This window comes from Corvus kubaryi, unplaced genomic scaffold (assembly GCF_017639235.1).
Source record: "Corvus kubaryi isolate FWS band 111438036 unplaced genomic scaffold, C.kubaryi_AGA036_p1.0 78, whole genome shotgun sequence".
Taxonomy (NCBI): Eukaryota; Metazoa; Chordata; class Aves; order Passeriformes; family Corvidae; genus Corvus; species Corvus kubaryi.
The window spans coordinates 1,796,299-1,812,479 of record NW_024582065.1 but is presented as its reverse complement, the minus strand read 5'-3'; the positions used below and the strand labels follow the sequence as shown (position 1 = coordinate 1,812,479).

Here is a 16,181-nt window from a genome sequence, read left to right as displayed (position 1 = left end):
GGTTTGGGTTGGAAGGGACTTTAAAGCTCAGCTCATTCCAACCCCTTCCATGGGCAGGGACATCTCCCACTAGACCAGGGTTGCTCCAAGCCCTGTCCGACCTGGTTTTGAGTTGGTTTTGAGTGAAAGGAACTGAATTAGGCAAAGTTGAGCTCTCAAGCCCTGGTGTGAGCCAGGAGGGGGCTGTGTGTCCTCACCTTGTCGTACCAGCAGCGCATGCTGAGCTGGCCACACATGCAGTTACTGGAGGAGCAGTCATCTATGCAGACACAATACTGCAAGAGAAGCAAAGGGTCAATTCCACACCACTCACACTACTGAAACCACATCTCCTCCTCTTGGTGCAGCTCCTCGGCCAGAAGGATCAGCAGCTCCACCATTCAGTGGCAGTTTAACTCCATTCTTTATTTCTGTGTGCACTGAGCACCAAAGGACTCTGCCCTGCAAGGAGGGATCTCATTCTGAGCCAGCCTCACTGCTCACGGGAGGATGTCCCTGTTATTAACCCTCCCCCATGCCCTGTGAGCTGCTCTCCACACTTGGGGACAAGGAAAGCTCCAAGGAGGGACCAGAGCTGGGAGATGATGCAACTGTGCTCAGTCCTCCCCTGCTGCTTCCCACTTCCCACTCCAGCTGGCTGCTTCCCCGGCATCCCCCAGCCAGCACAGCCCCACCAGCTGCTGCACAACAGGGACTGGCCACAGGAAGGTCACTTCAGCCACCTCAGAGCTGTGCCCAGCAGGGCTCACCCTCACCCTAACCCTAAACTTTCCCCACCCAGCCCTTCCAGGACTGCAGCATCACAGCCAAGACCTCGGCCTGGGTGCTGCAGTCCATGGGAAAGGTCTCCCAACAAATCCCTGACTCTCCAGCCTCAGAACAGAGGATAAGGATAAATGGGAGCCACAGCAGCCAGCACCAGATGGCCGGTGCTACAGCTGAACACAGAGCTCAGCTTAAGCCTCAAAACTGAAGAAAATCAAAATCCCATCTCCTACGTAAGAGCTGGAGGTGAGGAACTCAACCTTAGCTGGAATTTGACAGCAATATTGGGACTCAGCATTCCCAACTGGAATGCCAAATCTGTTCTGAGGAGCACTGCACAGCCCAGAACAGGAGCAAACCAGGATCCCTCACCTGTAAATGAGTGATGTTCCTGTCAATGTCCATCGGGGAGGTGACACAGTTCTGTGACACGTATTTGTAGTTGCTGGGACAGGGCTCACTGTCCACGGAATTGACACAGGGAATGGGGATCCGCTCGTAGCCCCGGGCAATGTCTCTGTCAGTGGAGAAAGAACTGTCACAGAAGGAAAGTCCCCCCAAAGAAGGGGCCATTCAAACACCATCCTTGAGCACTGAGCACTCAAAGCCATTCAGACTAGAACAGAGCTCATGTTTTCCCACCCTGCCTCATAGATGGTTCTTTGTGCTTGTGAATATTTCCATTTGGAGGACGAATTTGCAAACCATGGACTGAATCAGCATGGGCTTAGTTCTGGCTAAGCTCACACTGACCTTCACACCAATTCTTTCTTAAACCAGGCCCCCAGCCTTCCCTGTGCAAGGGCTCAATTTCATGACCCACAAGCAAAGCCAGCCCTATTCTCACCTGCTCACCACCTTCTCTATCTGGGCAGGCTTCTCAGAAGATGATTCTTTGAGAGTCTTGTTCATCTGTAGGGCCACCCAGACCTGAGAGTTAAGGCTGGAGCACTGCAGCGGGGTCTCACCCTCCTTGTTCTTTAAAGTGACATCCGAGCCACGGGAAAGAAAGAGACTGCAAAACAGCAAGGAAGGATAAGGATTCCCCAGGAGAAACCAGGCAAGGGGAATCCAAGCTGCATCACATCCTCCAGCCAGCCCTTAAGGGACGAGGAAGAATCTGTAGTAGTGAATAATCACCTGAATTTTCTTTATTAAGCATGGTTCAGTGAATCCTTCTGACAGAAGCCACAGACTGGAGCTCTGGGCACCCATGAGAGCTCTGGGCAAACCTTGCCTTGCTTCAGGTACCTTGCTGGTACCAGCCTAACTTCAGACAGGCTTGAAACTCTCTCTGGCAGGGAAAGATATGGGGTGGGAAGAGTAGGCTGGAAATGGAAGAGTCCCACAGGAAACTGGTGTTGGACTTGGCCCTTGTTTACACTCACCAGCTTTTGGTGAGAGCATGATGGTTTTATTCAGAGCAGGGATGAAGCAAAGGAAAAGCCCTGTTACCATGCTAGTTGTGGGGAAAAAAAAGCTTTAATCAAGGAAGCCTGACACCTTCCTGCTGGGAAGCCCAGGCTGAGCACAGCCCCTCAGACTCCAGAACGCGCCACGTCTGCTGAGCAGCTCTGGCAGCAGCTGGTACCTCGCGCCCACCACCCCGGGAGCAAAACAAGCCCTCCATCCCAATCCTGGGCTGTGTGTGAAGGCCAAAGGCATTCCAGAGGCTCTCCTGAGCCTGGCAGGCAGCAGCCAGAGAGGCAGGGAGAGGGGTGAGCAGTGCACTTACACCACACACTCGTAGCGGTTCTCTCGGGCCGCGATGTGCAGGGGCGAGTCGCCGTGGATGTTCACGGCGTGCAGGTCACACTTTGCTGCCAGCAGGATCTCAGCGATGTCAACACAGCCAGAAAAAGCAGCCCAGTGCAAACAAATGTTCTCCTCCTGGAAGGAAAGAGAACAGAGCAGAGATTGTTTAAAACCCCCTGGCTTCGGGACCTCACCTTCCTCAGCTCCGCACCTGCAGCGTTCAATGTGTGGCTGCCATCCCCACGCTGCTCCCTCTGGCTGGGAGTGCCAGGGTGGACAGGGAAACCTTGGAGCAGCAAAGGAGGGAGTTCCCACTCCATCCACCTCTGCATACCAAGCACAGGGAGGCTGCACACAAGGCAATCCATCACCTTCCCTACACACACACAGACAGCTCGTCTGTCTCTAAGCCGCAAACCAATCTGGATCAATCCAGGAAAGAGGTGACAGACATGAACAAACATGCTGGAAAAGGCTGGAAGCTGAGTTTCCCCAGCCCCAACAGCCAGGAAAGCTACTGTGCCTCCCAGGGCTGCAAAATTAAGGAGAAAAAGAGCACAGCACGAAATTAAGGAGAAAAAGAGCACATAGGGTATGTGAAGGTGCCAGAAAGAGAATCAGGAGCCACGGGGTAAGCAATCAATCTGACTCCAGGCATCTCTTAAATACTGTGTGTACTCATCTCTCACCAGCAGCACTGGAAATAGCTGAACACTCATCTTTCTGATGGGGATATTTTAAGTGATGATGCTGTTTTCTGTTACACTGCAATTTGCAGCACACGTCGATCCCTTCCCCACAACAGGCTCTGAAGACGTCGATGACAACAGTCAGAAATGATAGTAATGATCACACAGCTATTCTGCTTTTTTCTTCTTTTTAAAGCAAAAACAAAGCTGCTGCTGGAGTGTTTGTGGGGTTACCACATAAGTTAAGGTCCTGCCTTAAATGGGGAGCTACTGCCACCCACCAAGGAGGGGGAGACACTTTTCTACCCAGCTCCTGCCTCCCTTTATGGTATCATCTAGAAAAATCCCATACCAGTGTACAGAAAACATCCATCCTGTGGGTTGCATCCACATGCTGCAGCCCAGACAGGCCACAGACACCTGGCCTGGGGCTCTGCCTTGCATTGTTCCTGCCTAAAAGGCAGCATCACAATCAAAAGCATTTCTCCCAGAGTGGGATGTTTCCCAGCACGAGTGACATTTGTCCTTAAATGTCCTTAAACCACATCCATCAGGACACCCCAGCTGCAGGTCCAGGATGGATGTGTGACATGCACAGCTGTTAAGAGCACAGTTTTCTTTCAAGTAAATTGTTGACTGAGTTGATTTGATGTTCGTCATTAACGTGTGATCTTGAAGCTGTGACAGATCAAACGAGTCCGTTTCGTTCCGAGTCAGCAATCAGATGGAACAGCCCAAGAAGCCCCCTCTCACCTTGTTTTTAGGAACAGCATTGGATCCAGACCTGCCTGGGAACTGGGAACTACCTAAGTGTGCTGGTTTTAGCTGTGGTTTCTTCCCAGTGGCTGGTGTGGGGCTGTGCTGAACACAGGGGTGGTGACACAGAGATGGTTTTGCAGTTGCTGAGCAGGGCTGACACAGAGCCCTCCTCCACACTGGGGAGGAGACTGGGGGACATGGAAAGCTGGGAGGACACAGCAGGACAGGTGACCCTGACCAAAGGGATATTCCAGACCATCTGACATCAGCTCGGGATATAAAGTGGGGAAAGAAGAAGGAAGGGGGATGTTGGGAGTGATGGTTTTTGTCTTCCCAGGTCACTGCTCTGTGGGATGGGGCCCTGCTCTCCTGGTAGTGCTGAACACCTGTCCAACCATGGGAAGAGGGGAATGAATTCCCTGTTTTGCTTTGCCTGTGTGTGTGGCTTTGGCTTTCCTTATTAAACTGTCTGTATCTCAACCCAGAAGTCTTTTTCTACCTTTTACCCTTCTGATTCTCTCCCCACTGGGACTGTGAGGGGCTCAGTGACTGGCTGGGGTAAAACCACACAATCACAGAGACACAGAAGGGTTTGCTTTGGTTTGGGTTGGAAGAGACCTCAAAGCTCATCCAGTCCCACCCCCTGCCATGGGCAGGGACACCTTCCACTATCCCAGGCTGCTCCAAGCCCTGTCCACAACCTGGCCTTGGACACTTCCAGGAATGGGGTGACACCACACTTCAATATCTGTAGAGACTCCAAAGAAAAAATGAGAAACACAGTATAAGGAAAAAGAGGACCTGTGCTGCTACAATGACACTCCTGAAGAAGCTGGGAGAAAAGCAGACAGTATCTCCTTTGTATCTTCTCCATTTCCTTGTAAATCCCTGGGAAAGCAGCAGGCACAGCCCCTCAGGCAGCGCTGTGGGTCCCACAGAGCTCCCAGGGACTCAAGCACTGGGTGCATCCCACTGCAGCAGGATTTATGGAGGTGAAGAGCAGGCCAGGAGCCAGCTCCAGCCTGGCCATGCTCTGGACACATCAGAGCTTCGTGCTGGTGACGCCCAGGAAAAGCCAGGCTTTGAGAGCTGCTGGCAGAGTGCCCAGCCCATCCGGAAACACAAATACGAGCTCATTCCCCTCAAAAGGCACACAGAGTGCCCCTAACCCACACCCAGAGTCACTGGCCTGGGACAAACATGGAGCTGGTAGGTCTGGACTCGAGGGGATCTGCCTGGTGCAGTGTCCAGCGGCAGCACAATGGACCCAAAGGGATGGGAATCGGCGAGGCTCAGAGCTGAGAATTCCAAACAGCATCCTTACAGGCTGTGACAGAGCAGCTGCAGGGAAACGACAGCCCAGCAGCCGCCAAACTTCTTCCCAGAATACAGGAAAACTCTCTCACTCACACTGTGGCAAGGGACTGAGCCCAAAATCTGTCACCTCGAGCGTGGCTGGGGTTTAAACAGAGATTGTTTGTAATTCCTGAAGGAGATTCCAGAGGAGCCTTACGTTGTCACGGATGTTGATGTCCGAGCCCTTGGCCAGCAGCAGCTTCACCAGCTCAATGTGCTTGTACTCCGTGGCCCAGATCATCGGCGTCCAGCCCCCGTCATCCTGGGCAGGGACAGCAAAGGGTGACACACAGGACAGACACAGCCTCCTGCGGGCTCCCCACACACCCCTGCCCTCCCCCTGGTCCCTCTCATCATTCCCCTTCAGTCTGCACTGCTGCAGGTCCCTCAGGTCCTGCAGAACCCAGCGTCACTGGAGCAGCACACCTGAGCCAGCTGGAGTTTATTCCGGCTCAGCAGGCTGGCATTGCATCTCCAGGTTGTCCAAGTACTGTCCAAAAGGCACAATGAGCACCCAGGTTGTGTAAAAGATCTTAGAGAAACTCCCTGAGAAGCCTGGAGGACCTGCCTCAGGTGCAGCTCTGTGTCACCCCACAGCAATGGACAAACCCCACAGCAATGGACAAACCCCACAATGACAAGTGCCAGGCTTGACCCATCCCACACCATTGTCCATGATCCCCCCACCAGGAAAAGCACAAGGACACCCTGGAGCAACTTTGCTCCACAGCAAAGTCAGGGCCAAGGAGAAACTACAAACCAAGGGAAGTTTCCCTGAGGGCAGTGAGGGCATCGCAGTCCCCAGCAGACAGGAGGCCCACAGGATTGTCACCCTGGAATGATGTGGAGGTGTCCCCCCGCAGCAGGACCGTACTTAAGTGAGCCCTGGGCAGTCAGCACAGTGCTGAGGGAGTCCCTGGCCTGGGAAAAGCAGCTCCTGGCCGAGGGAAGGCCTCACCTGGCAGTTGACATCCATCTTCCCATTGGAGAGCAGGTACTGAACCACGTCATAGTGCCCCTTCTTGGCTGCCAAGTGCAGACACGTGGAGCCCTCGGCATCCTGCACGCAAGCACAGAACAAACCCTCAGGGACGCTCAGAAACAGCAGAGAAGTTCCCAGATGGAGCAGAGAACTCCAAAAGCCCCCAGCCCACTGGCAGGAGGGCAGAGAGCAGGAGCCAGGGCCAGCACTGAGCAGAGCTCAGGAGCTTCACACCAAAGAGGTGCCACCCGTGCAGAGGAGGCTGAGAGTGCAAAGGGCTTTGCAAAGCCTGGCAAAGGTACCAGCCCCAAACCTTGGCAGTGATGCCCCCTTCCCCACTCCTCTCCATGTGCTGGAGAGCCAAAGGGAAGCAGAAATTCCTCACGCAGGCAAAGTTTGCACTTTACATCAGAAAAGTAGCCTTGTCTCAACTTGAAATGCTCCATTTCTCCAGGTTTTTTGCTGGGTTTTGTTAGCCCAAGGTCTTATCCCAGCACCTGGCAGCAGGGCACAGGGGTGTGGTGTCTGTCCCCAGCCTGCCCACAGCCATCTGCCCAGACAGGAGATAAAAACAGCCTCGAGGTTTGAAAGGAAAAACGCCTTTGGGAGCTGGGAATTCAAGGTCTGGAGGAGATGGACAGGCTGTGAGTCATGATGGAGATGCTCCCACCCTCACACCAAAGATCTCTCTGGCTGCAGCCTGATTTTATAGGCATTTACATCCCAAGAGCTTAGCACAGAGTAAGGCTGGGAGAGCAGGAAATCAGGAGGATGAAACAAAAGACTGAAAACCAAATGACTCCTTCCAGCTAAATCCCTGGAAGCACCACTGGAGGTGAGAGCTTTGGGATGGAGCTGATGTGATGCAGGGTGAGGGAACAACTCCCTGAGCAAGGAGGGGACATCTCAGGTCAGGGATTGCAGCATGGGGGCTCCTTGGGACACAGAAGGAGTTTCTCCACCCCTGTAAGTGCCTGCTCCATCTGAAGAATTCCACAGCTTTCCCCTTGGATTGGCAAGGCCCAAGCACAGCCCCTCAGCCCTGGGAGAGCAGGCAGATTTTATTGTAAAATCTCTTCAGGTTTTGAGTGGGGCTTTTCCATCCTGGTAACAGGACCAACAGCTTCCCCCTGGGGGCTGGGAAGCCCCCACCCAGCTCCCTCCCCTGCAGCCCCAGGGCTCCACACACACACCTGCCCCAGGTAAGGGCTGGATTTCCCATGGAAACAGCTGGAGCTGCTTCCAAACCAACACTGCTGCTTTCAAACAGAGGCCTGAGCTGGCCCAAGAAACTAATTAACATAATAAACCAGCCTAGTCCTCAGGTGTGATCTCAGGCTTCTAGTTTGCTTTTGCAAGCTCAGAATTTATCTCCTTCCCTTTACCTTCAGAAGCACAAATTCCCCTCTCTTCTCTCCCATGGGAATAAATCAGGTGAGATGTCTGGGCTGCTCCAAGACGTTTGGGACAGTGGCCAGCATGAACCCACACGTGCCTGTCTTGTCCTTTCCCCCTTCCCAGCTCGGAACCAGCCTCCCAAGGATCCATTTAAGGCTTGGATTGGGCAGCACTTGGTACCCTGTGCAATCCTGCCAGTTCCTTCCCAAACCCAGCCAAGAGCAGCAGGTTGTGACAATAAGGAGTTCACATGGGGAGGGTTCCTGTGCTCCAAATAGCATTTGATTTATGTGACTAATAAATGATCTGTATATTTTCCAAGATTGCAATGCAACCAGAGCATGCTAAAGGCAAAGAGACAGCTGCATTTTATTGTTTTGGTTTAAATTAAGGGGTAGAGTTTAAAGATGGGGTTCAGCTTTGCCACTTGCGTGACTGCAAGAATCCACACATCAGTCCTTTGGAAAGGAAAGCTTCCTCTGTCATTTTTCCTGGCTTGGCAAGCATCTAATTACCAGCCCACTTTAAAACATCACCCCAAAAGTCTCATTATTAGAGTCTACAGAGAAGGGAACTCTGAAATCCAACTCCACTGCAACAGATTTGTGACACTAAGACTTATGAAATCAAATCCCCCTGACAGTTGGTGCCACAAAGTGGCAACACTTGCCCCAAACAGCTCATGGCCAGCAGGAAAATGAGATTATGACACTTCCAGCCTTTGCTCCAAAACAACCCAGCCCATTTTTCCTCAGCCTGGGCACTTCCACCCAAAACTCCAAGGAAGAAATGTTGGACAGAGGCTTCCTCAGGAGAAAAATATAAGGAATAAACTACCTTGGGATCTACAAGTGCTCCAGCCTTGATCAGGTATTTCACAGTTTCCAGGTGGTTGTTTTCTGCTGCTTCCATCAGTGGGGTCCTCTGGTCCTCGGAGCAGGTGTCAATGTTAGCACCAGCCTGTTGGGAGGCCAAAGACAAGGCCAATTAGCACAGGAAGGATGTGGGAGTAGAGATTTAATAACAAGACTTTTTCCTGAAATTTAGCCATATTAAGCAGGGGAGAAAAGAATAAAAAGGGAGAAATAAAACCAGGAAAGAAGGCAGTGCAACCCCACCTGCTCTGGAAACAGCACACACTGCCTGCCCCCTCTCCTGCCTTCCCCAGCCAGGAAGGAACTGTAAGGAAGCCAACAGCTGGTATTAAATAACTCCTGTTATTAATAGATTTTGTACTCCTACTTTCTAGATATTGTTTGTGTAACAATTTGGAAGAATCAGCCTCCTCCTTCTTGCAGCAGCTTTGTTTTCCCTGGTCTATCATTTAGACTAAAACAACCAGCTCTTCTCAATGTCACAAGCAGTAGGAACAACTTGCTGATTGCAACAGAAGCAGGAGCTGTAAAAAACATCCTGGGGATTGGCTAAATATTCCTGTGGAAGGCAATGGCACCATTTCCACAGAGGTCTCTGAGGAGATGTTCACTTCAACCCAGAGTGCCTTCAACCAAAACCTCACTCTTTTCCAACCCGTGGCTCTGTCAGGTTATCCTGCCTGCTTTAACCCTTGGGCTGAGCTCAGGAACCACCCAAAACTCAAACCCAGAAGGTCTCAGGCACACAGCTCTTGGCAGGGGTGTGTGTGTGTGTGTGTGTGAGGCTCAGACCTGTTCACAGCAGCTGACTCAGGTTCACCTGGCACAAGGAGTTGCTTTCAGGTGCCTCCCACTGAATTCCTTTGTTTTGATTCTTTTGCACAGCCAGAGCTATTTGAAGCAGAGGAGAGGCATTTCACGTGGAACAGGCTGGGGCCATGCCCAGCCAAACACTGGCTGGTGCAGAAGCCAGACATCAGGGAGAGACAAGATGAAGCACTCTGGAAACAAACCAACCCTACTGATAATTAAATTGTTTGTAGTATCTCACAAGTTTTGCTCCTTTTCCTCATTCCACTGTCTTCACATGCAGTAATCTCAGTGAGAGCAGCCATTGCTGCCTTCAAACAGCACTTGAAAGCCTCCAGCTCCGGGTGCTGAAATGCATCCTCCCAGCAGGATCATTTCCAAGGGCCAGTCACTGCTGCCTTCTCAACAGCCCTTTAAGGTTTCCCAATCCCACAGGGTAAACAAAACACTTCCAGTCACTCCAGAGCAGGTACACCAGTACAAAGAAGAAAAACTGTAACTTTTTTTAATCCTTCTTTTTCTTCTTCACATCGTTTCGGAGAAGGCTCAACGACATCTCTACAGCTTTGACCATCTTCCCTCAGTCAGTATCCATATCCCAGACAAGAAACCAAACTTACACCATCCCTTCACTCCTTTCCACAGGTGAGACATTCACACTGCAGAGGAAAATCCTGCTGGAGTTCCTCAGGTTTTGACAGAAGGGAAGGCAGGGCCTGGCAGCTGCCAGGCTCCAGAGCCTCACTGCCCTCGTCACAAAGAGCGGCCTGGCTTGGAGGTCAAAACAAAGAGCTTGGAGATCCCCTGCAGCCTGGCAGCACACCTGGCAGTGCAGCAGGCTGTGCTGGCACATCTGGCAGCGCCCAGCTCTGGCTGTGCTGAGGCACAGATCCCCACCTGCCCCACAGTGCCCTGCATCCAGTCTTCCCCTGCTCCTTGCCTGGAGAACAGCCCAGAAGGACGATTTCAGCTGTGTCCTCCAAGCCCTCCCGTTACTCTGCCCCACTCCTCCCTCAGCAAAGCCCTGGCATTGAGGAGGTTTTTTACAGGAGGGATTTTCCACTGCTGATTCCATGTGGGACAGACCAAAGCCCACAGCAAATGGCTCGTTACAGAGGACTGGAGTGCAGACAGACCTGAATGAGCATATGGCAGATGTCCACGTGGCCAGACTCGGCGGCAGCATGGAGAGGGGTTCTCTTACTCTGATGCTCCATTTTAAAATTAGGGTCAATTCCATCCACTGCAAAACAGAGCAGAGACACTTTCAACCACAATTCAGAGATTGAAGTGTAACAGGAGAATCATGCCTCAGCCACAGGCTTTTAAAGGATGGGTTCCCAGCCCGTCCTCAGCCCTGCTCACGTCTCAGTGCACATTTCACCAGAAAGCTCCCAGGGCAGTCCCCTGAACATTCAATATGCAACAGCCCTCAAACCCAGGGCTTAGAAACACCATGGAATTCAATACTTTTTTAAGGTATTGCTACCTCTCCAAATCCACGTCCCTCAGATTCTCAAAAACAACAAACAGCACACGAGGATAAAAAGAAAAAAAAATCACTGCTAGGTTTAAAGCAACCCAGAAATTAGGAACAGCAAAGGGTTGGCACCACCTGGCCTCTGTCCCACCACTGTTAACTGCAGTTAATGTCAGTGATCCTTGTTGCACCCCTGCAAAGACAGAGCTGCAGCATGGATGGAATTTGTCCACGCAGGCTCAGGATCTGGCCAGAGATTCTCACAGCTGTGCAGAGACTGACAGATGATGCTGACAGCCAGACAAAGATGTCTGGGCATGATAACACGTTGTGTATGATGAGGCTGTAGTTAAATATCAATGAGTAACATTTCTGTGCTATTGAAGACAGGAACAATGGAGCAAACACTTGCTAGACAAAAAAAAAAAAAAAAAAAAAAAAAAAGAATGAACTGATAAAGGGCAAGAACAGAAAGCATCCAAAAATGTACAGCAAAGTACCGGAGAGGAAAGGAAGCATCCTGAGGAAACATCGTGTCCTTCAGAGGGGGAGATTCCTGGGGAATATTGCTTGGTAAAAACAAGCTCAGCAGCTCAAAGGCATCTGGTGACAGGCAGCTCTGTACCCCAAAACAAACCCCATGGACTGAGCTCTTCCTTTTTGCCCTCTTGCTGATGGGTCTTGGCTTAAGCTGACTCCCATCTTTTCCCTCTCTACTGGATGCAAATATGGGTCCACTGCATGGAGAGGGGATGGGAAAAACCCCATGGAGGTCATTTTGGGGACACAACCAGCTTGTGTGGATAAACCCACACTCGAATGCAGACACGAGTGGGGAACAGTGCACATTTCCCAGGGAGATGAAGCCCTTTGCAATGACACATCCCTTGCAGGAGTGTCTCTGCTCCAGCTCCACTCCCCGGGGGCAGTGGGAATGTGACGTGATGCCATGCTGGGAAGTGGCCGCTGGCACTGCCTGGCAGGAGCTGGGAGTGCTGCCAGACGGGCCCTGGCGTGGGGAGGAGGCACCTACCCAACATCAGCAGGACCTTCTGCAGCTCCCCTTGCCTGGCAGAGAAGTACAACTGCTTCGGGTGGAACCGCAGCTTCTTGGGCCTGCAGGAGCGGGGAAAAGGTGAATTAATGGAATTAATCCCCAGGGAAAACAACCAGGAATGTCACTCCCCCACGGCCACCCATGGGCGTGACAAAGTCTGGCCTAGGGAGTTCTGGGCTCATCCCTCAGTGTGAGCAGCAGGGGAGAGGGGGTTCTACCCCTCTGTCCCACTCAGGTGAGACCCCACCTGCAGAGCTGCCTCCAAATCTGGGATCCCCAGCACGAGGATGTGGAGCTGCTGGAGTGAATCCAGAGGAGGCCCCAGAGCTGCTCCCAGGGCTGGAGCCCCTCTGCTCTGAAACCAGGCTGGGACAGCTGGAGATGTTTATCCAGAGAAGAGAAGGCTCCAGGGAGAGCTCAGAGCCCCTTGCAGGGCTTAAAGGGGCTCCAGGAGAGCTGGAGAGGGACTGGGGACAAGGGATGGAGAGACAGGACACAGGGAATGGCTTCAGACTGAAAGAGGGGAAATTTAGGATTAAATATATGAAAGAAATCCTTCCCTGGGAGGGTGGGAAGGCCCTGGCACAGGGTGCCCCTGGATCCCTGGAAGTGTCCAAGGCCAGCTTGGACATTGGGGCTTGGAGCAGCCTGGGATAGTGGAAGGTGTCTGTGCCCACAGCAGGGGGTGGAACAAGGTGATCTTTAAGGTCAGTTCTAACCTAAACCTTCTCTGATTCTCTGATACAGCTCCAGAAAAACAAGTCTCCAGAATGAGGTCTTAAAATTTCCAGCTCTAGCCCCAGCCAGCCCTGTTCCAATGAGGACTGGATCTGTTCAGTGCAGCTCAGCAACAAATTCTGGGTCTCACTGCTGTGAACAGGAGCCCCCAGAAGTTACAGCTGCAGCTGAAGAGCCAGTGAAAAACTAAATCCTCCAGAGTAATCAATAAGACATTTAGAGCTGTAACAGTTCTCCCAAATCTGTTGGGGATGACTAATGAGCAAAGTGAACAATAAAAGCTCTGAGCTGGACCAAAATCCAGAGAAGCTAAATCTCATTTTCTCTAGGCTAAGCAACTTTGCTGGGAACTGGAGTGACCCAATGGTTTTTTTTCTTACTTTTCGGAGTCCAGGGCAATCAGGGCACTTTCCAGAGTTTCTTTAACTGGTCCCTGGGTCAAGTTAGTAGTAGGCTTTGGAAAAACTGAAGACCCAGCCATGTCAAACCCTTCGGCAGCCGAACTTTCTGGCTTGTCTTCCTCTGACAACCTCATCCCAGTGCCACTGAAGAGGAAAAATGAGAGACAGCCAAAGCACAACCATTAAAAATACACAACAGTGTCTCTCATGCCAAAAAAGGAAAGCAAATGCATTTTAAATACAGATAAGTGTAACTGAAATCAAAACACAAACCAATATATTTTTCGGTAAGAACTTGCCCCAGAAAGGAACTGCACTGCCTTGTGATTACATCTTGATGTGCTCTGTGCTACGGGAGACCCAGGCACATGGGACAAGACTTAAAGCCACCTAAACAAGGCCAGAAGGGATGGGAAGTCAGAGCACTGTGCAACACAGGGCTGGTTTGATTTGTGCTTTCCTCCTCTCTTTGCACTTGTGCTCACGAGTGCAAGTCAGGAGCTGCAGATGGGAATCTCTGCCACTCAGCAAACCTGGCAACATCAACTAATCCCACTATTATTCCGCTCCTAGCAATAAGAGGAAGGAATGGTTTAACTCCTGAACCCTCCCACCTCCAGAGCCTCTGCCTCAGCTCTGGGGCAGCGAGTGACACAGAACACCCCTGCGGATTCCTGCAGCTGAGCCGGCACAGGCAGCACTTGGCTCGTCAGGAGGAGCCCAAACATTCAAATCAGAGCCTGGAGGTTTGAGATCCCCCCATGCTCCCGAGCTCACCTCCCCGTCGTGGTGTCGGCCCTGCCCTCCACAGCCGCCGGTTTCTGCTGCTCGTAGCTCAGGGACACCGTGGAGGTCGTGTCAGCCTTGGCTATTGTCACCTCCTTGGCCTTGGAGGCCTCCTCCCCGCAGTGTGGGCAGTAGCTGGTGTCATTCACCTGCGAGGCACAGCTCTTGTGGAAGCGGTGGGAGATGCTGCTCTCAGGCTGACACTCCATGAAAGTGCCCTTAAAAAACCACAGAGAAGGAATTCAGCCCCGGCTCGGGCCGTGCCTCACCCCTTCACACGCTCCATGCCACTCCTCTCACCACCTCTCTCGGCCCCGCTGCGTCCAGTACAGTAAAGCAAGCACTGCCACTTCTTTAGAAGAGAACAAAATCAAGGTAAAGGGGGAAAAACTCACTTGGTTAAGGACTGCAAAGCAAGGTTTTGAATTGTGCTTGGGAAACAGAACAAAGGAGTCCCAATTTCCAGCTCTTCCCTCTAACGCTTGAAGTTCTCGCTTCTGTCTCTAGAAGTGCCAGTGCACTGTAAGGACGCCCCCAAAACCGGAAAACTTCAGACCTGTGCTGAGCCAGCATTAAAGCTACCTAAAACAAATTAAAGCTGTACACAAAGCACTCAAGAATCTGCAAGAATCTGTCACTGACCCCACTGTAACCCAAATTATGTGACTCTTCTGCCTGGACCAGCCTAATTAACCCAACCAAGCTGTCTGCTCATGCAACAAACTGGGCAATTCCTCTTCTAATTATTTTCCCTTTCTAGCAAAGTCCCTGCAACTGCTGTGCAGGACCCCAGAACTCCTTGCCCTGTGGTGTCAGTGCTGCCTGAAGCCCTGCTGTGCTCTGGGCTGGTGATGGGTGGCACAGACAAACACTCCAGGTTCACCTCTGTGCACCAGGACACAGCACTGAGAGATGTGAGAGAGTGCAAGGAAAGGCCAGTCAAACCCCCTTTTCTCCTGAATTCAGTCCTCCCAAGCCATCTAATTAACTCTATTTCAGCTTTGCAAAATGCCTTGAAGGGTTTTGAGGGTTTTATCTTCTAAATGATCTTTGACTCAGCAGGAAAACCCAGGATGGCTCCATTTACTACAATAACGCTTGAGACTACTGCAGCATCTTTCCTTGAGTCATCTCGAAAATACCAGCATCACACAATTAAGCCTAATCATCACTCCGTGAGGCCTCGATTGGTGCCCTTCAGCTTTATCCACAGGGAAAGCAGGACACTGGCCACTAAAGGACTGCACCAAGTCCCTTAAAAGCCTCGGTGGCAGAGGTGGAAGAAGCAGCAGGAGATCACAGAGTGGTTTGGGTTGGAAGGGACCTTAAATCTCATCTGGTTCCACCCCCCTGCCATGGGCAGGGACACCTTTCACTATCCCAGGTTGCTCCAACCTGGCCTCGGACACTTCAGGGATCCAGAGGCAGCCGCAGCTTCTCTGGGCACCCTGTGCCAGGGCCTCACCACCCTCACAGGGAACAGTTTCTTCCTAATATTTAATCTTCCTAATATCTGATCTAATTGAGATCTCCAACACTGCCTTGGTCCAGTGCCACCACTCAGGATCCCCATCCTGAGGGGACACAGAAGTGGGGGCACAGGTTCATTTACAAACCAAGCTGAGACATTTTTTGATGAGATTGATCTGTACACAGAAAGAAAAACAACAAACCCTTGTTCCAAAGAAATTCCAAAGGCAACACTTCCAGCATGTGAAATCCCTTTGGTAGCACCCCTTGGGGGTCTCCAGGAAGATAAAGCTGATGATTTCAGCTACCCTCACACACATTCCTATTGAAAACACCTCCTGATGTGCTGTGGAACGAGGTGGGGCTGATGCCAGGAAGTCAGGAAACCCCTTTAGGGACCATCTCCACCTTCAGCTTCCAGCTACTGCAACAGGTACCCCCTTCCCTAGATTGAGAGCACGGACTTACTGCAGTGCAAAAGTATCCACAGCCAGGGCAACACTGGTGTTTCACCATCCTCCCTCTATGGTCCTCACACAGCACCAAAAGCTGGACTTTGTTAGACGGGCGCATCAGTTCATACTTAACCACACTGTTTGTGCATCGGCCCAGCTGGAACAGGAGAAATTAAAGGAAATGAAATTACTGGAGACCACAACACTCCCTGTGCTTGTGCGGAGGAAGATTTTGCACGCTGCCTCGAGGAGGCCTGGCTTTTTCACAGGAATTCAGCTGTGTGCCAGAGAGCATTAGCAGTGCAGCAGGAAGCTGTGAAAGCTGCTCTCAGGAAGGAATGCATCATTTACTAACTAACATGCATGTGCACCCCGAGTCATTTGTTCCTTGCAACGACGACAACA

The 16,181-nt window shown here is 51.6% G+C and overlaps 1 protein-coding gene across 13 annotated transcripts in view; it reads right to left on the bottom strand.

The window, feature by feature from the left end:
• EHMT1 (euchromatic histone lysine methyltransferase 1) overlaps nt 1–16,181 on the bottom strand; it is a 116,677-nt gene that overhangs the window by 13,013 nt on the left and 87,483 nt on the right. For 11 of the 13 annotated variants that reach the window (XM_042052289.1, XM_042052295.1, XM_042052293.1 and 8 more), the window contains 12 exons: nt 15,790–15,933; nt 13,843–14,069; nt 13,045–13,209; nt 11,903–11,985; nt 10,526–10,632; nt 8,542–8,664; nt 6,283–6,384; nt 5,482–5,586; nt 2,501–2,655; nt 1,613–1,780; nt 1,138–1,282; nt 198–275 (listed from right to left, as the gene is read on the bottom strand). In XM_042052289.1, coding sequence (XP_041908223.1) covers nt 198–275; nt 1,138–1,282; nt 1,613–1,780; nt 2,501–2,655; nt 5,482–5,586; nt 6,283–6,384; nt 8,542–8,664; nt 10,526–10,632; nt 11,903–11,985; nt 13,045–13,209; nt 13,843–14,069; nt 15,790–15,933 — 1,602 coding nt within the window. The remainder of the gene's footprint in view (nt 1–197; nt 276–1,137; nt 1,283–1,612; nt 1,781–2,500; nt 2,656–5,481; nt 5,587–6,282; nt 6,385–8,541; nt 8,665–10,525; nt 10,633–11,902; nt 11,986–13,044; nt 13,210–13,842; nt 14,070–15,789; nt 15,934–16,181) is intronic. The other 2 variants (XM_042052298.1, XM_042052299.1) reach the window with 1 other exon arrangement.